At 39.4% G+C, this 20,976-nt stretch overlaps 1 protein-coding gene across 2 annotated transcripts in view; it reads right to left on the reverse strand.

Annotated features, from left to right (window-relative positions):
- The window catches only part of LOC132402175 (torsin-1A-interacting protein 2-like), a 98,773-nt gene that overhangs the window by 15,154 nt on the left and 62,643 nt on the right, over positions 1 to 20,976 (reverse strand). For both annotated transcript variants that reach the window (XM_059984852.1, XM_059984853.1), the window contains exons 10-15: positions 20,841 to 20,918; positions 19,281 to 19,331; positions 15,584 to 15,664; positions 7,992 to 8,048; positions 7,019 to 7,081; positions 1,207 to 1,263 (exon numbers count right to left, since the gene is read on the reverse strand). In XM_059984852.1, the coding sequence (XP_059840835.1) occupies positions 1,207 to 1,263; positions 7,019 to 7,081; positions 7,992 to 8,048; positions 15,584 to 15,664; positions 19,281 to 19,331; positions 20,841 to 20,918 (387 nt within the window). The remainder of the gene's footprint in view (positions 1 to 1,206; positions 1,264 to 7,018; positions 7,082 to 7,991; positions 8,049 to 15,583; positions 15,665 to 19,280; positions 19,332 to 20,840; positions 20,919 to 20,976) is intronic.

A 20,976-nucleotide genomic window follows, 5' to 3' on the forward strand; every position in this document is an offset into this window, starting at 1 on the left:
ACACTGCAGCACAAGGTATTCCAGATCTGGGGAGCAAAAGGACTTGAGGGCATGCATGTTCCAGGGGTCGCATGAGGCATTATTGATCATGAAGCATACCCTACCTCCTTTACTCTTCTCAGGGCGGTTTTTTGACGTGTCTGCCTGGAACAGGGAGAAAACCCCGAGGGCTCAATGGCATGATCCGGTATCTCATCCATCAGCCAGCATTCCATTAAACACAAAATGTTACGTTCCTTTGTTTCTACTTTAGAGAATATTAAATGATATCTCCACTCATTCAGTGAATGGAGCAGTGTAGTGTACCTAGTGTATTATGGTATACATTGTGTTAATTTCTCAGACTGCTGTGAAGCTAACACAGACTCCTCACTGTAGCAGTATCTGAACACAGAAAAAGAAAAGCACTTCTATGAAACAAATATATTTCTAACATAATTACCATAGAGAAGGTGACATACAATAGAAGCTCTCTGGTTTAATACATTATTCCCCAACAAATTAATCAGCAGCTTCTACATTTCCCTAAGTACAGTACGAGTATGTTTTTATTAATTTGTTAGAAGTAAATGATGAAATCCATCTGATCAGGTAACCTACACAATTAAATTGCAAGAAAATCATTCACTTGTGTGGCCTCTCACACAGCTTCTCCTCATTCTTAGGGACAAAATAAGATATGGATTATGGAAGTATTCAAGTAATAACATCTTTCCTGCTAATTGTAGGGCTTTTTGAATTGCTCCATGCTTGTTAAATCATTCTACACATTATTCGACAGATCCTGTATGCAAGTAACCTTGGCACTATATCTGAAGGACAAGAGCAAGAAATCCCTTGAATATAAAGACAGAATAAAATGAGAAATATTTTAATTAAATTGATGGCACAACCCATGCTATAGATTAACAATAATCAGTACTATTTTGGGCTGAATATAAAACAGAACAAGGTGTATTCTTCAGCATAGAACTGAGACAAAACTAATATTTGAGTTGAATGCAAGGAAATCTTCTCTTACACACAAACACAAAAAAAATCCTTTCCACCCATTTCAATATTTTTCAATATTTGAAAATAAATGACTCCCAGGACCGTGCAGCAATTATCTGATGTCTGTTCCCAACTATCTGACTTTACACATCAATCTAGTAACAGTAAAATAGAACATTGTTATTTCACACAAAAAAGTAAAGCATCTAGTACCAGAAAACATTGTTGGCCCTGAAAAGTCTTGTACTCTGTCAAACTCCATCTCAAATTCTGCAACAGAAAGGGACCACAATTAGAATCACAGTCATAAAGCACTGAAATATATACAGACATAGTGAATCAAAAGATCTGTCATATAACCCATTTCTCAGCACTCGGTCTCCTTCTGTGCATAGATATTTCAAGTGCATGGCTTGGTATTTCTTATATGCTGTGAAAGAACCTTCCTCCATTACCCCCTCAGAAAATTAATTCTTGGTTTCAATGATCCTCTGGGTAAAAACAGAATTCTTTGTCAATTTCCATCTGAATCTCCTATACCCGACCCTAAACTCTTGCGCGCTAGTTATAAATACCACAGCTAAGGGGCAAAGTTTCTGACCATCAAGCTTATCACTGCCATTCATAATTTTGTGCTTCTTGATCAGCTCCTTTAACCTTCTCAATTGCCAAAGAAAACAAACACAGAATATCCAAAGTCTCCTCGTAATTAAAACATTCCATTCCAGGCAACAATAGTCAATCACGTTCTCCTTACAAGGTACTGGCTGGTGATGCCCAAATGATTTTTTATGTAATTGGACTATTAGCTTCCCACTCTTGTATTCCATGCCTTGCCTAATGAAGACAAATGTCCCATGTTATTTTATAACTACCTTGTCTGTGCTGTTGCGTTCAGTGATCCCATGGTCAGTGGCATGGTGGCATAGTAGTTAGCACAGTGCTTTACAGTACCAGAAACCCAGGGCAACTCCCATGGAACTTGTATATTCTCCCCACGACTGCATGGGTTTCTTCTGCTGCTCTGGTTAAGACTGTGGTAGGTTAATTGGTCATTGAAGATTGTCCCGTGATTAGGCGAAGATTAAACTCAGGGATTGCTGAGCAGTGCAGCTCAAAGGCTAGAATGGCCTCTTCCACACTCTATCTCAATAAGTAAAAATAAATAAACTGTCCCTTAGCACTTCAAGGATCATTTTCTAGATAACTAATCCTCCCAAATGCCTATCACACATTTTTCAAAATTAAATTCCACCTGCCATTTCTTTACCCATCTAACCAACTCATGAATATCATTCTGTGTCTGAAGACCACCCTACTCATCATTGACATGTGAACAAGTCGATCATATCTCCTGTATATCTATATCATTAGTATATAGATCAAACATCAAGGATCACAAACTTACAATTGCAAAAGTAAGCCTTTACCATCACTTCTGGTCTCTCCTTACCAAACCAATTTTAGATCTATTTTATCAAAGTGCCCTGTGTCCCATTGGCTCTTACCTTTTGGACCAGTGTGCTACATGGGACTTTCTCAAAGGCCTTGTTGAGTTCCATGTAAACTGCATCAACTTCATTACAACACACACAAAATGCTGGTGGAACACAGCAGGCCAGGCAGCATCTATAGGGAGAAGCGCTGTCGACGTTTCAGGCCGAGACCCTTCGTCAGGACTAACCGAAAGGAAAGATAATAAGAGATTTGAAAGTAGTGGGGGGGGGGGGGGAAATGCGAAATGATAGAAGACTGGAGGGAGTGGGATGAAGCTAAGAGCTGGAAAGGTGATTGGCGGAAGTGATACAGAGCTGGAGAAGGGAAAGGATCATGGGACGGGAGGCCTCAGGAGAAAGACGGGGGCGGGGGGGGGGGGGGGAGCACCAGAGGAAGATGGAGAACAGGCAAACAACTAAATATGTCAGGGATGGGGTAAGAAGGGGAGGAAGGGCATTAACGGAAGTTAGAGAAGTCAATGTTCATGCCATCAGGTTGGAGGCTACCCAGCCGGTATATAAGGTGTTGTTCCTCCAACCTGAGTTTTGATTCATTTTGATAATAGAGGAGGCCATGGATAGACATATCAGAATGGGAATGGGACGTGGAATTAATATATAAGGTGTTGTTCCTCCAACCTGAGTTTGTATATAAGGTGTATATAAGGTCAACCTCACTATCTTCTGTGAATTTTTCAAGGAAGTAACTAAGTGCATCAATTGAATTAATCACACAGCATCTCCCCTAAAAGCCAAGCTGACTATCACAGATCAATTACTGATTCCTAGTGCAGAATAATCCAGCCCCTCAGAATTTTTCCTATAATTTCATAACCAACGTTAGATTTACAGGCCAGAGCCAGCTGGCTTTTTCCTGATGCCCTGCTTGAATAAAGGTGTCACTACTTCCAATCATTTGGCATTTTTCCACCCTTGTCACCCCATGCTAGGCCCCAAGAATTTATCACTTTTAAGTGTGCTAAAACATCTAATACATCATCTTTACTGACAAAATTCAGAGTAAAAAAATTTCACCACTCTTCCTGAATCTCCAACTACAATGTCATTCTCTAGATTGAATACAGATTAAAACTATTTAAGATGTAACCCATTGTTTCAGGCTTCAGACACAATTTGCCTCTTTTCTCCCTAATTACCCTTTTAATTTCTCAGGACATCCTCGTGCTCTTAGAATTTTTAATTTTGCATGCCATTGCCATCTTGTGCCTTCACTTTTGACCTCTAAATTAATTTAATTACTCCACCTCTCATTACAGCAGGGGTTCCCAACTCTTTATACACCGAAGGGTCTGTGGACCCCAGCTGTAAACCCCTGCATTACAGGGATCACCATTCTCTACCCTTACCACAACTGTGATATTTCATCATTTTGGCTTTTTTTGCCCCTCCCTTTCTTTCTCTGAATAGAGGACATGCCAGCCTGATCTGCTTACCCTGTCCTCCTCTGCCTTCCATAACTTCCACAAGGGTCCATGTTCTTTCGTCTCTGTTCTCATTCTTTAACGATTCCTGTTCACCCCCCAAAACTCTCCAAACCCTCTCTCAGCTTCTTTTGTCTTCTTTTTTCAGTTCTAACTAAGTCTGACCCCAAACATTTATTCTGTTGCTCTTGCCAAAGAAGCAGGCTGACCAGCAGAGTATTTCTTTACCGTTTATATTTCCAACATCTACAGTTTTTAAAAAAGCACTGTTTTCACTCCCTCCATGTGCTCTGCTACATTCCCTAAAATTTTTAAATCATTTTTGCCCCTTTTCTCATTGGCGTATCCACGCACTGGCTCAAAAGGTTTTCCTGGCTGTATAGTAAAAATTACTGTTTCATTAAGCATTTCACACTAAAGTACCTTAAATCAATAATGCAGGAAGTTGAAACTATCTACTCCTATTACGTTCTTAGTTTTCCAGTTCTATATAATTTGCCTATACGTCCTTTTCCTGTTGACAATTTGGAGATTGCTTTACACTCATAGCAAAGTGATCACCTACTTTTCATTTCTAAGCTTCATCCTCATGGATATCTTCCCTCTTTACAACAATATTGAATGGTTGGTTAATAATGCAATTTCACTCCCTCATTTGCCATCCCTATGTCACACCTAAAGTTTCTGGACCCTAGAATGTTGTGTTGCCAGACCTGTCCTTCTTTCAATCATGTCTTTCAATAGCAGTACCATATTTCCAGATGTTAATCACTACTTCATTCGCCAGCGTTACTCAACAAACTGCTTTGATTTAAAATAGATCCAATCCAATCCTGCATTCCTTCCATATGTCTATAGACATCATTTTCCTTCTGTAGTTCTGATGCACCATCAATAACTCTTGGAGACAGGAGGCGAACGATAGGCTTTTATTAGCAGCAAGAGACCACCACACAACATCCTGGAGACTGAGGGAGGAGCAGTGCCTCCAATCGCCTTTATACAGGGGTCTGTGGGAGGAGCCACAGGAGCAGTCAGCAGAGGGGCATTTCCAGACAGGTATATGTAGTTCACCACAAGTTCTATGTTTCTCATCTGCTATTATACTTCCCCTTTATGTCTCATTTCCCTGTTAAATTATTTTAAACACACACAAATGTTCTAACAAGGCACCCAGCAAGGATGTGGTTATCCATACTGTCAGGAGTATCTTTTAATTCCCACATACTGCAGGCTGAACAACACCTGGCACTGAGCTCCCATACTATAACTTCAGTTTAAAATTTTTAAAAACTCTTAAAAAGTAATCCAAGTAGTATAGAATTTCCACCATCTCCAATGGGGAAACAGCCTCCACATTCAGCACATAATACTCCACAACTTCTGCCATCTCCAACAGGATCCCACCACCAAGCACATCTTTCCCTCCCTTCCCCACCCCCCCTGCCCCACTTTCTGCCGTCCTCAGGGATTTCTCCCTATGTGACTCCCTTTTCCATTTGTCCCTCCCCACTGATCTCCCGCCCAGCACTTATCATTACAAGTGGAACAAGTGCAACCCCTGCCCCTACACCTCCTCCCTCACCACCATTCAGGGCCCCAAACAGACCTTCCAGGTGAAGTCACACTTCACCTGTGAACCTGCTGGGGTCATATACTGTGCCCGGTGCTCCTGGTGTGGCCTCCTGGATATCAGTGAGACCCGACATAGATAGGGAGACCGCTTCAGCATACACCTACACTCCATCCACCAGAAAAAGCAGGATCTCCCAGTGGCCACCCATTTTAATTCCACTTCACATTCCCATTCCAATATGTCCACTGTTGTGATGAGGCCACACACAAGTTGGAGGAACAACACCTTATACTCTGTCTGGGTAGCCTCTAACCCAGTATGAACATTGATTTCTCGAACTTCTGCTAATTCCCCCAAATGTCCATTTCCCATCCCCTTTTCCCTCTCTCACCTTATCTCCTTCCACCTCCCTCTAGTGCTTCTACCCCTTTTCTTTCTTCCATGGACTTCTATCCTCAACTATCAAGACTCCCCCTTCTCCAGTCCTGTATCTCTTTCACCAATCAACTTCCCAGCTCTTTACTTCAGCCTGCCCCCTTCAGGTTTCACCCATCACCTGGTGTCTTTCTCTCCCCTCTCCCCACCTTTTAAATCTACTCCTCAGCTTTTTTTCTCCAGTCCTGCCGAAGGGTCTTGGCCTGAAATATTGACTATACTTTTTTCTATTGATGCTGTTTGGCCTGCTGAGCTCCCCCAGCATTTTGTGTGTGTTGCCAAGTAGTATAGAGTCACCTTTGAGTTTTCATTAACCGTAAGTGGAAAACCATTCAAATGCTACTTTCTTGGCTCAGGATCAGATAGATAACTGGACCAGAGATTTGAAAAGTGCATGAAAACTAGACCTGTCAATTAATCAGTGTAAACTTCCATAGGAAATCTGATTACAAATGAATCCAACTATTCTAAATGCATTAATTACATGAGTTGATAGAAAAAGAACACATGGGTAGTTATCAAAAAAATAGGGGATCCACTATACCTTACACATTCATCTGGCAACACCTTCTCAAACCTTTGACCTGCAGTGTCACCACCCCACCATCACAAAGGATAAAGGACAAAGCACAGGCTTTACTGAGAAGACATAGGTTATACAACATAAGGGAGCTTAACTATTACCAGCTGAGTATCAACAATAAAATATTCACAGATCTTGGTTTACACCATCTTACTCAAATTCTCCGCAACTGGATTAGTAAGAATGACACCACAATTTACTAATTCAAGTCAATCTGTACACAACAATGATTATTCTTGACATTAAAAGTGATTAAGGACATGGCTCCTTCTAGAACTGGTTACACTCTTATCCACAGAATTTTATTGAGAGAAATAGGGAAACAAAAAAAAAATGCTCACTTTGGAAGACCTGAAATAGTTTGAGGAAAACTAAAAGTCAATCTGTACACTACAATGCCTGTGCTTTGTCCTTTGTTCTTTGGGATGGTGGGGCAAATCTTGGTAATGGTCGACAGGGATGTTGTATACAGGTTGACTTTTAGGAATACTACCTTCGTCTGCAGGACTCTCAAGTGATGCTACAAGTTCTTTGTCATCTTCAGCCTGGTTCCCATCTGAAAGCAGATTGCAAACATATAATTCCAGAAGTTGTTCTCATTGTAAGAAGCATGAAGAATCATTTACAGGTATCTGAAACTTCTTTAGTTCCTGAATCATGAACTATGTCACAAGAGTCACTCATCTTTTGAGAAAATCTCATTTTCATGAAACTACTAGCTGTATGATTTATTGGATAAGGAGTTACTTAATAACCAAGTTAAGACAAATCATATTTGGTAGCTGGGTCCATGATAAACAGTTTCATTTCAGCCAATTGTAACATGCTATGTGACTAGTATCAGTTAATGCCAATAATACAGAAATATTCAACTGCTATTTTCTCAATGATTTATTATCTTTAAGGCAGACTCTTAAGATCAAGGATGATTTGCTTGACTCCAAATTTGTGGTTTCTAAGGTGATTGACGAGGCCAGTGTGAGAATTGCCGACTCTTCCACAGACTCTACTCATAGGCTACCCCTACACCTGCCCAATTAGCATCTCCTGAGCTGGTGTATGAGTACATTTTGAGGTGGTTGCACTTCTTCCAGCTTTTACACAGGACCTCTGATAATGTCATCCCAAGTGTTCCTCCTCCATTTTGAACAGTCATAGGCCAGGAATTCCTAAGAATCAGTGAGGATATTTCATTTCTCCACTCAAGGGAACCTTTGGACAAATCCTCACAATAATGTAATAGCAATATGTATCTTACTAGTTAACCCGAAGAAAGATGAAAGTTAACTCGAAAGAGGGATTTTTTTTATAGACTACCCTGTCCAACATCAGTTTGGGCAATGAACCCCAGCCATATGAATCAGTTTGCCTGATCTTCATGCCAAAGGTACACCTTTAAAGTTGCAACAGTTATCCTACTGAAACAGAGCAAGCTTCAGAATACTGATAATTCAGAAATAGTAAACCTGCAGTGGGCACTGTATCAAAGCCAACATCATCTAAACAGTCCATCTTCTCCGGTTCTGCAAGAAAAGGAAATAGAACCTTTAAATATATTGATAAATTTGCAAACTCATACCAAACTGCATGGAAATTTCAAGCATGTAGTGAATGATTGGTACATTGCCCACATTTTAACCAACAAGCCAAATCAATGCAGTTATTTAAGAAACAGGTTACCCAAGCAGTCTTGTAAGCCATCTTCTAGTTTAAGCTCCAAGGCAGTTAATAGCTATATTGAATTGTTACCTAAAAATCTTGTTACTTTAAATCTATCCTATGAGCCTCACACTTCCCTCTCCCTGTAACCTCCTCCAGCCTTACAACACTCTGGGAATCCTATGTTCCTTGATGTTTGTTCTTTTATGGATTCCCTCCACTATTGTCCTACATCAGTCAAGCTTTCAGCTGCCTGGGACCCAATCTATGTGTCAGAATTATGTGAAGAGAGAGAATGGGTTAATTTTAAGTTGCAGAAAATATGTGACAAGGTTGACAGGACAAAGGGAATATTGCTGATAGGTCAGCGTTGCAATGGTGATAAATTGTAGAGTTGATCAGGCCAAATGGTTTATTGGGGCCATGAGGACAAAAGAGAAAAATAAGAAAAGCAACGAAACAAGACAGTTAAAGAATGAGAGCACTCCCAAAGCACATAAAATCTGGGAATTGCCGGGTTACAAGATGCACCCATTAAATCAAGTTACACAAGTAGAGAGTTGTGAGTTTCTCATAAACATGATGTAATTGTCTTGTGATATTGGGATGATGTAATTGTCTTGTAAAATCAGAAGAAATCTGTGAACCAGACTTATGTGGAATTTGCCAATGACAAATCTGTGTGTTTTGAGATGGTGCACATCCAAAAATGTAGATGATGATTGTGACAACTTGCAAGAGGTGGTTTTGATTTGGGGAATTTAAAAGTTGTGTCCCTGATAATATAAAGGCATATTTGGATGGTAAGGACACTGCCATGTTGCAAGAGTCTGCTAAGTTAGCAGATGAGTATGCTTTAACCCACAAGAATAAGATTACTCCAAGTAAACCATTCCAAAAGGGTATTAGTATGGATAGTTGGGATAAACCAGAAATTAAATCGGAAGCTAGTGATAAAAGTAAGGATGAATGGAAGCCAGTGAAGGAAAAACATTTTGGTCCTATTTGTCACTATTGTAGGAAATCTGGTCATGTTACGGCTGTTTCCGACTGAAGAAGGAGAAGGAGGCAGTCCCAGATGCCTGTGTGCAACATATTGAAGCATCTGTAAACCTGCAGGGTTCAGGAAAGTCAGAATAAGCTTTGTCAGTGTCTGACCGGGTTGAGAAGGGATATGATCATTTTAGGACTGAGAGATTTGTATGCTTGAAAGAGGGGTCGACTCCAGTGCCAATAAAAATTCTTAAGGATACTGGGGCTTCTCAGTCACTTATGTTAGACAGTGTTCTAGAGTTTAGTGAAGAGTCTGACACTGGTGAGGTAAATTATATACGAGGTGTTGGGAGTGCCCTTATGCCTGTACATCTGTACAGAGTAATATTAAGGTCAGGGACCTTATTTTCAGGACCTGTTAAAGTAGGACTACAACCCAGTTTACCCGTGTGTGATGTTTCTTTATTGTTAGGGAATGACCGAGCAGATGGATAAGTTTTTCCTGAAGTGCAGCTGACAACTAAGCCAATCACTGATGATCCAAAGATGGATTCTAACATGTATCCCTCCTGTGCAGTAACCTGAGCTATGGCCAACAGTCTGCCAAGGTGCCAATTTTTATGATTTGTCAGTAACTTTCCTACCTTCCTTGCTTGATCAAGATTCTTATAGTAAGTCTGATCATGAAGATTCCTTTGTCCAGGAAGGAGATTATAGCGGAGCAGAGTAGAGACCCTGAGATTGTCAAATTAAAAGAACAAGCTCTCCCAGATAGTGAAATTGAGAAGGTGCCAGTAGGGTAATATTTTAAGAGTGGAGTGTTAATAAGGAAGTGGAGACCACTTATGATTCCTGCAAGTGAGGAATGGGTGGTTGTTCTCCAGGTAGTAGTTCCTAAAATCTATAGGAATGAGATTTTAACTTTGGCTCATAGTATGCCCTTCAGTGGCCATCTAGGTGTGAATAAAATTGCAAACAAGGTTTTTAAACACTTTTACTGGCCTAGTTTAAGAAAAGATGAGGCAACATTTTGTCGAACTTGTCAAACTTGCCAGGTTGTGGATAAACCTAATCAAGTTACCCCAGTGGCCCCACTGCAACCTATTCCTGCATTTAGTGAACCATTTTCCAAAGTTATTGTAGATTGTGTAGGCCCATTGCCAAAAACTAAAACAGGCCATGAATATTTGCTGACTATCATGTGCACAGCGTTCAGGTTTCCAGAAGCAATACCTCACAGGAATATTACCGCTAAAACTGTAATAAAGGCTCTTAATAAAATTCTTTACTTATTGTGGGTTGCCTAAGGAGATCCAATCTGATCAAGGAAGTAATTTTGTGTCAGGATTATTTCAGCAAGTAGTTTATAAACTGGGAGCCAAGCAGATTACCTCATCTGTATACCATCCAGAATCACAAGGGGCCTGAAGAGGTTCCATTCTACCCTAAAAACCATGATTAGGATGTATTGTGTGGAAAATGAGAAGGATTGGGATGAGGGAGTTCATTTACTTTTGTTTGCAGTAAGGGAGTCTCTAGGCTTTAGTCCCTTTGATCTTGTGTTTGGGCACAGAGTCCGAGAACCTTTGACATTGGTAAAAGATCAGAGGATTACTAATTTGCTGGATTATGTTTTAAAATTTAAAAGATTACAATTGTTTAGGGGTAAGATATAAAAGCAAAATGGAGGAAAATATAATGCATTACATATTCTGTATTGTGTCATTCCTTCAATATAAATTAAACTTTAAAAAGCTTGTAGCTTAGCAAGGGAAAATTTAAAATCTGCTCAGAATGAAAATCTGCTAAGAATGAAAACTTCGTATGACAAGGAAGCCAGAATGAGGTCATTTAAGCCAGGAGATATGGTGTTGGTTCTTTTTCCTGTGCAACCGAACCCTTTACAAGTTAAATTTCATGGTCCTTATGAGATTATATCTAAAGTTAATAAGGTGGACTATGTGGTAAAAACCAGATCGATGAAGGCCAACAAAGCTTTGTCATGTAAACATGCTAAAACCATATTATGAAAAACAGTCTGCCACTATGACTGTTGTTGTCAATAACAATGAGTTTGATCTCCCTGGGCTCACCTGAGGCTCATTTAAAACTGAACATTATTTCTGCCAGACTACCAAATTCGACAATTTTGGAAAATATTGATGAGAAATTGGTTGATCCACAGCTACAGCAGCGACAACAAATGACACAGTTAATTATGAAATATAGAGTTTTATTTCCCGACATTCCAAAAAGAACCACAGTAGCCTTGCATGATGTAGATGTTGGAAATGCCAAACCCATAAAGCAACATCCATATTGGATGAACATGGAAAAATATGCACTTGCCGAACAAGAAATTAAGTATATGTTAGAAAATAATACTATTAGACCTTCTACATTGGATTGGAGTTCACCTTGTGTCACGATGCCTAAACCTGATGGTAGTATTCAATTTTGTACTTATTACAGGAAGGTGAATTCTGTAACAAAAACCGATGCATATCCAATCCCTAGGGTAGATGATTGTGTGGGCAAGGTTGGAAAAGCTGAGTTTCTTACAAAGATTAATCTGTTGAAAGAATATTGGTGTGTTCCACTGACGGATGAAGGTCTGCATTTGTAACGCCATCTGGGTTATATGAATACAGTGTTTTGCCATTTGGAATGAAGAATACTCCAGGAACTTTCCAGAGAATGATTAATTCTGTTTTTCAAGGGTTAACACATACAGATGTCTATATTGATGATTTAGTCACAGGGAATGACACCTGGAAAGCACATATCTCTGCAGTGGAGAAGTTATTTGAAAGGCTTTCAGAAGCTAACTTAACTGTTAATTTAGCTAAAAGTGAATTTTGCCATGCCACTGTGACCTATCTTGATCACGTTGTAGGTCTGGGCTTAGTTAAGGAAAATGGTTAAAAGACAAATCAAACTCCAATTCAACAACAAGGTTTGATTTTACAAGAATATTATCTCTTAATAACTCATATTAAAGGCAAAGATAATGTAATTGCCAAATGTCTGTCCAGATGTTGAAATTGCAATGTAAATTTTTTTGAGTAGAATTTTGATATTTATAGACACTCCTGCCATATGTTATATTGGTTTGTAGAGTGTTGCATAATAATTGTATGTATATTGTACATTTTGTAAATTTTAGTTAAAAATTTTGCTCTTAATAGATCAATATTTTCTTTTCTTGGGGGGAGGTGTTACCTGTCCCATGAGTTTCTCATGAGAGTGATGTAATTGTCTTGTGATATTGGGATGATATAATTGTCTCCTGATAGTGGGGTGATGTAAGGTTATGTGATGGCATGTTCCCGCTGGTATAAAAGGGAGACAATAATTAGATGCATGGTTGTTTGTTGGGAGTCACAGTCAGTGAGAGAAGAGTGAAGAAATACCAGCTTCATGTGAACCCAAAGAATCAATGGCGTTCTGTGTGTATCGAAGTGATTGACATGAAGTGTGGCACACACTTTTGATTAACCCCTGCAAGGTCTAGGGTGTGTGTTGACCACTTCCAGCGAAAGGTCAGTTACTTTGAGAAGTCTTATTCTTTGGGATTCAGAAAAGGCATTTAGTAGCTGGGATCTGCATCAGCAGTTTCATCTTTCTTCACGTATCAATCCAAAGCTGGTTCAGGAAGTCTCTCCTCTCACTTGGACTTTTTAAACTACCACTTTATGACAGTGCTTAAATAAGCTCTGTTACGAACTATCTCTAAGTTCGACTGTTTGATAACTATAGACGCATAACACTGTTAAATTTCGTTTAAGTTACAAACGTTTGTAGTTGTTTGTTTACTTTTCCATGTTTTTTGAGCAGAGGTTAATAAATATTGTTGTTTGTTTATAAAAACCTGACTCAATTTCATATCTATCACTGCTGGTTGTGTAACAAGACAGAAAAGGATTGATTCAATATCTCAGACCAATGACATGCAACAAAAAGATAGTGGAATCAGATAAAATTACAACATTTAGAAAGCATATGGACAGATATGTGGAAAGCAAGTCTGTACAGGGGTCTAGCCAATTGTGTGCAAACTGTAGATAAGCATCACAGTCAGTGTGGATGAGGTAGGCTGAGAGGGCCTACTTCTGTGTTGTGGGCTTAGCTGATGCCTATTTTCATCTCATTTCTATCCCTCATTCTTTGAGTTGTACAGTGCAATACACTGTATATTTCTAAGATTATTCAAACCCAAATACATGGCACAGCAGCCATGTGTGTGAAAGAACTGATGACAAGGAAATGAATTAGGGGTGGGGATGGAATTGCTGAGCACCCATAAAGCATTGATTTGTGAGGAAATATGGAAGTTTCTCCAAATATTGAAGCAACTATTTGTTAATTAATGGATACAATACACAAGTGCACTAGCAAATCTTTGGGACATTGCTTGTGATGATGCCACTGTGAACAATACTAACATTCACCACGTTGGGCAGCAACTGTGGGAAAAATAGAAAGTTAGTGCTTCATGTGAAAGATCTCAGAAGCTGCCTGACTACCTAATGTTTGCTTTCTCAGTTATCAACCATACACACATTTAAAGTGAAATGTCTTTTTAGAGATGGTATGTCTCTGGGAGAAAACATGGATGATATAATAAGAGGTGCAGGTTTCAAACACAGTAATTTACTCAAGCCAAATTTTCTTTAAAAAAATACACTTAAAACAATAAAACACACTAAGAAAAGGATGCATTTGACATCCATTCAGAGTAAAATTATGTGTACACCTAGCAGTAGGAAATTCTTATCAAAATATTATTAGCTGAGATTTATTTGGTGATACAATGTGGAGTTGGCCTTCAGGCCCTTTGAGCCATGTTGCCTCAGCAACTCCACAACCCCAATGACCTTAACAGGACAATTTACAATGACCATTAACCTACAGGTATGTCTTTGGACTGGGAGAAAACTGGGGAAAACCCACACATTCCACAGGGAGGATATACAGCGATTCCTTACAGAATGGCACCAGAATTGAACTTTCAACTCCAGAACATACTGTGCTGAAATAGCATCACACTAACTGCTATGCTACTGTGTTGCCCAAGTGAGTTAACAAATTCAAACACAACAAACAAATGTTCTTTTTATAGTACTGTGCAAAATCCTGAAGCACATATATATAGTGAGGGTGCCTAAGACTTTTGCACAGTACTGTGTTTGTCAACTTGGAGCAGACAGCGAGTTTGTAAATCAGGTGGGAGCAAAGGGCATTGGGAATAACAAGGGTTGAGTGTCGCGGGAGAGGTGGGGGACTGGTGGCAGAGAAGGTGTGCCGGGGTCAAGGGGTGGTGGGGGTGTAGCCATGCCCAGCCCTGAGACACTAGGCAAGGTCATATAATTCCAAACAATTGGTTTATTGATCATTACAGTATGTCTCTCTGGTGCTTCCCTCCCCTCCCTTCTTCCCCCAAATATGATTCCCCTCTCCTGCCCACTTCCCACTCTCACTCCACAATAGAGGACATATGAGAATCAGGTTTGTCACTCACATGTGTCATAAAATATGTTTTGTTTGTGGTAGCAATACAGTGCATACATAAAATTACTGCAGTACAATGGAAAAGTCTTACGCAACCTATTGATGTACTGTATATATGCCAATGACTTTTGCACAGTACTGTAGTTCTGTTAATTAATTTCCATGCTTAATAAATGGTATGACATTTGTTATGAGTGTCCTGCTTTCTGTCATTTGATTATATTATATGCTGGGTTTTGGTGTTCCTCTTCTCCTTGTGCCCCATTTGCCCCCACCCACAGCAGAGACACAGCTTCTAAGGTAATCTGTAGGTCATGTGTGTAGGATCAGATTGTTCCTTCGAAACTTCTTGCTTTGCCAAAGCTTCCTGTTCCTTTTGCAAACCACCTTTAACTTCCATTGCCCAAATGTATGAAGTCTATCTCAGCTGCTCTGCGCACACTATCAGAATTAATTTTATTTAAAGTTAGGGAGAAAAATTCTCCTTCTGTCTTTTCTCTTTTCTTATATTCTTTTTTTCAAACCCACTCTAGCCATTCTTTCAACAATACCCATGAAGGAATCCTGGTTGGGTCTCACTTCTACTCAAGAAAAAAATCTAAGTTCATTGTAATACTTCTGTGACTTCTACTAGAAGTCAATCTAAGCACACATAAAGAACATCAAAATAGTTACTTCACTCAACACCAGGCATGTGGCACCATGGACATTATTCAGGTACCATAGATGACAAGCTGAAGATGTCAATATCGCTTTTTCAACTGGCTAAAATAACTAGGACATGGATGGGGTAGACACTGGGTCAGAACATACAAACATTCACGATTTTAAACTTGCTATAAATGTGCAAATAATTGAAAATTAATGTTTCACTGAAAGTTGGATATACGAATACCTTGTGATTCCAGACCTTCAGGAATAGTGGGAGGATGTTGTTCCATGCTGATATGGAGATACATCTCTGTAGCAGCTCCATCTTTTAAAAGGGGAAAAAGATACAAATGTAAGTGTGTACAAGAGCATGAATCACAATCAAAGACAAAGAACAGAAGACAGATAACAGGGTGAAGAAAGGGGAATCCCAGTGGAAAAGGGAGCGGGGTCCAGATAATCAGTAACAGCGATGATCAAAGAAAGTCTTCAACAGCTGGCAAAAAAAATGATTCATTGCATGAGGGAATTGCCCCATAGAGAGATTCAACAGACTGGCCCCAAATTCTCTTCAGTTTAGAAAACTGTGAGGGAGTTTCATCCAAACAGATTTCTGAGAAGGTCTAATAGTACAGGATTATGTTGCCCTTGGTGGGGTGTTGAGAACTAGAGGGAAGTCTCAGAAGAACAAGTCAGCCACACAGGTCTGTGATAAAGGGAAATTTCAGCAAATCTATGGAATCTTCTGCCTTAAAGTACATTCAAAGCCTAGAGAATTAGACTTCTGTATATAAAGGATTCAGAATCCAAGCATACAGGATAGTGCAATAAAAGTTCATTTTTGATCTTACTGAATGGCAGAGTAGGCACAAAAGGCTAATTCCTTGTTCTTTAAACTTTAAATAAAATTTATTCTGATAGTGTGCGCAGAGCAGCTGAGATAGACTTCATTCATTTGGGCAATGGAAGTTAAATTCCTTATTCTATTTCTCATCTCCCTGTGCTTTTGATGTGAATGTACAAAAAGCACAAACAAAAAAAGCAAACACAAGAATGAAAGAAAGATGGAAAGAATTCAAGAGAGAAAAGTTAAACAGATAATTTAGAAACTATTGGTCTAACAAATAATTAGTGTGAATGTTCACTGTTAGAATAGAGATTTAATGAGGACTGCATAGGTCATGATAAGAGCAACTTCAGACATAACTAATTTAAAAGATGAGAATGGTGAAGTTAAAGCACAAGTTTTCATAATGTAGTTAAAGTCAGCACGATACAGACCAATTAGTGACTTCAAAACGAACCAGGGCCCATAAGCATCCCTCTTCTTAAAGATGATAGATTTCAACACAAAAATTAGGGATCATGAGGAAACATGATTAATTCACCAAGTTTGGGTGAATTATAATTTAACTGCTTTGATTCAACTTGACATCAAGAAATCCCCAGCACAGAACGAAGTCCACAGGACTGAAAGCCTGTGCTCCTGAACTTACCTGAACGAAAATGCTTAATTACTGAGGTTAGATGAAAGCTACTATCTTTCATCTCTAGGTAGCTTTGTGAATTCAAGGGCCTGGTAAAGCTGAAGCAAATGAGAATCAACAGGAAAATTACATTTGCTGTCATTCCTCATTCATAGTCAATTGGTTCAGAATAACAGATAAAGTTCATAGCTATCGTAGGACTTTGCTGCAGAAGTTCAACCCAGTGTTCTGGAGCCATCAATCTTCAATTCTTCTGCTAATGATCCACTTTCCAGCACGTGGTCAGAATCAGGTTTATTATCACTAGTGTATATGACATGAAATTTGTTGTTCTGAGCAGTAATACAATGCAAACATAAAGTTGCTATAATTTACACGAATAAATAACATAGTACGAGGAAGGCGTAACAAGGTGGTGTTCATGGGTTCATGGACCTTTCAGAATGGCAGAAAGGAAGAAGCTGTTCCTAAAACATTGAGTGTGCATCTTCAGGCTCCTGTACCTCTTCCCTGATGGTAATGAGAAAGGGGCAGGGTCCTTAGGAATGATGTTGCCTCCTTGAGGCACCATCTCTTGAAGATGTTCTCAATGGTGGGAGTGGGATGTGCCTTGATAGAGCCAGCGGAGCCTACAACTCTGCAGCCTTTTGCGATCCTGTGCATTCATAGTTCTCAGATGCATTTGAAAGCTCATCAGTTAATGGTGTAATCCATGCCTGCCTGGATGACATTCAGGCATCGCCAAGTAAGTGGAAAACAGCATTCATGCTTCAAATAGCATTCAAGATAGACTACGTTCCCTTGTCAAAGAGAAGGTAACTTCTGAATAAAATACTCACAAACACCATGACAGCAAAAGAACCATTGTTGCATCGTGTTTCATGCAAATCTGTGACAGTCAAACTTTTCACTATCACAAGGATAGCTCACCTTCCAAATTCTTGCCACACACCATAAAGCTATTTCTACATTGCTACCGTGTCCTTGGAGGCACTGCAGATCACATTGTAAGTGAGCTATATGTGGCTTCCAAGTTGAGAACAAAGGCACACATTGGTGTAATATAGCACTCTACAGAGTGCAGACTGGTTTGAAAGTCCAGTCCTCAAATATATTTCATTCTCTCTCATTTTCACTTGTTCATGCCCATAACCAGGATGTATAGTGCCTTAAAAAGTATTCACCCCCTTAGAAGTTTTCATGTTTTATTGTTTTACAACATTTAATCACTGTGGATTTAATTTGGCTTTTTAACACTGATCAACAGAAAAGACTCTTTTGTGTCAAAGTGAAAACAGATCTATACAAAGTGACCAAAATTAGTTACAAAAATAAAACACAAAATAATTGATTGCATAAGTATTTACTCCCTTCAAGTCAGTATTTAGTAGACTCAAGCAATTACAGCCTTGAGACTGTGTGGATAGGTCTCTATCAGCTTTGCACATCTGGACACTGCAATTTTTCTTTATTCTTCTTTACAAAACTGCTGAAACTCTGCCAGATTACATTGGGATCATGAGTGAACAGCCCTTTTCAAGTCCAGTCACAAATTCTCAACTGGATTGAGGTCTGGACTCTGTCTTGGCCACTTCAGGACATTAAATTTGTTGTTGTTAAGCCATTGTTGGCTTTAAGCTTGGGGTTATCATCTTCCTGGAAAACGAATCTTCTCCCAAGTTGTAGTTCTCTTGCAGACTGCATCAGGTTTTCCTCCAGGATTTCTCTGTATTTTGCTGCATTTCTTTTACCCTCTACCTTCACAAGCCTTCCAAGACCTGCTGCAGTGAAGCATCCCCACAGCATGATGCAACCACCACCATGCTTCATGATAGGGCTGGTGTGTTTTTAATGATGTGCAGTATTTGGCTTATTAACAAAAATGATGATCTTTGTTATGAAGTCAGCTCAGCCAGGTTAGATGCTGAAAGTTGTGAATCATGTCTGAATTAAAGTGGCCCTGACTGAACTTTGTATTTGTAATGCAATTTAAAAAAAAATATTCAACAGATTAATGCATGTCTGCACTGTCACATAAATATTTCAGGCTACAGCCTTCACTGCACCACCACCTTTCTCGTTTAGGGCAGTAACTTATTTTGGAGATTTCCTATTTGGAGCTTACACTTTTACCTCTCTCACTCTCCCACTTATCTCCTCCCTTACTCCTCTGCAATGTTGTGTATTAAATTATTTTTATGGATTTTTGATAATCTGTGATATAACCTATTCAGACTGCAAGGTGACAAAGGGTCTCTTGATAACCGCTATCCCAGTTCTCCTCACCTCCAGGACAACCTGTAAAGATGCCATAAAAGGTCACTTTAACTGTGCAGATCTGTTTCTCACCAACTGCGTTACTTTTTGAGCTTGAATCACTGTTCATTTGTTTGCACTTCATGAACAAACCTCTTTAGTTAGAAATGAATTTAACAGCAAATGGTAAGAATGTACCTTTAGGAGACTTCTTTTGAGGTTCTGAAGATTCTGAACCAGGTCCATAATCTGAGAAACAAAATGACATGTTACAAATAATCAAATGCCCATACAAAATGCTGATCAATTGCTTTGTTAAGCACACATTATAGTGCTACTGATGGTAAACTTCACTTGAACTGTTGTTCACTTGTAGTTTACATGATTTCTTCAACGCCTCCAGATGGTTATGTTACCTCTCATGTAGTGGAAGTTAATACAATGGTTGACTCAAGTTAATATAATGGATGACTCAACTTTTCCAAATAAGTGTAAATACACAACTACGTCAAAGACAAAAAAAAAATCCCAAGCATGAATTGAAATAAGATTTTTTTAAAAGCCCTTTTAAATACTTGACATTTTTACCTTAACAGTTTCAATTTTACTGAAGAGACAACTTTCTAATACGATTAACATGGAACTATCTTCGAGTTCAGCCAGAATAAATTCTAGAAGTTTATTATCTTCCATAATGTTCCAGATTAATGAATTTAAAATAGTTCCAATTCTTAATTTTCCTAGTTTCTCTCACACAGAAAGCAGTGAAACCATCTCAATTTTTTCTACAAAGAACTTCTGCATGCAATGAAATGACCAACTGAAGGATGAATACAAGGAGGAGGAGCTTAGGAGGAGACAATGGCACATAGCGGCAACTCCTTTGCTTGCATCTTCAGAAACAGCTCCATTTCCATCTTTAGTATCTCTACTTTTCCATTTCATGGTTTTTTTGAAGACCCTGACCTGCAGTTACACGCTGACTTCTGTTCTTTGCAGGAATGGGAACCGCTCTCAGGGTTTCATGACTGGCCGTTATTCGATATGCCAAGGATGTGGCCTAAGAGATTAGCTCGCCCTCAGAGTTCCAGGATCTCGTGGCTCTGGACATGGGCGTACTTAAGGTCGGTGTCCCAGCAGGAAATCAGTGTATTTGGAGACGGAAGATCTGTGTGTGCATGCCCAGAGACCCGAGATCTTTGGACACAGAGCTCAGAAAAAGCGATGCAATGGACTTTTAACATTGTAAACCAGCAAGTTGTTTGTTATAGTCTCCCCTTTCGCTGTGAAATGGAGACATCTCTTTCTCCATTATAAGAGAGAGAGAGAGAGCACACGCACCTGTGGTATGTTGAATACCAGGTGAACTGGAGTACTGTAAGTCTGTGTCTTTGCTGCATGCTTGAGTGCTCTGTGACGGGTGCCAATGCTTTTTACTTTTGCTGGTGGTGGGAGGTTGTGGTCATTGCATTGCTGCTGCTTATGTGTAGGAAGGGGGAACTGGGGGGGGGGGAGACTTCAGGGTTCTAACATTTAACTGTCATTCATTCTTTGGGGGCACTCCGCTGTTTTCTTGGATGGTTGCGAAGAAAGGGCATTTCAGGATGTATATTGTATACATTTCTCCAACATTAAATGTATCTTTGAACCCTTTGAAAAAATACATCCAGTCCTAAAAAATTAAGATCAAATGTCTTGAAGACTAGTTCATAAATGGCTTTGAAGTGTTAGCAGAATGAGGTGATTAGCACAGCTTACCAGCATTTCTTTTCCTCGCACTTCTTATCGAAGGACGTGGTGTTACTATCTTGTCAGTTTCATTTGTTATGGAAGAACCTGTGTGTACCAGAGTATCCATTAATAACTGCACAATGGCCATGGGTGCAACAGTGAC

The sequence above is a fragment of the Hypanus sabinus genome, chromosome 11, assembly GCF_030144855.1.
Source record: "Hypanus sabinus isolate sHypSab1 chromosome 11, sHypSab1.hap1, whole genome shotgun sequence".
In the NCBI taxonomy this organism is placed as follows: domain Eukaryota; kingdom Metazoa; phylum Chordata; class Chondrichthyes; order Myliobatiformes; family Dasyatidae; genus Hypanus; species Hypanus sabinus.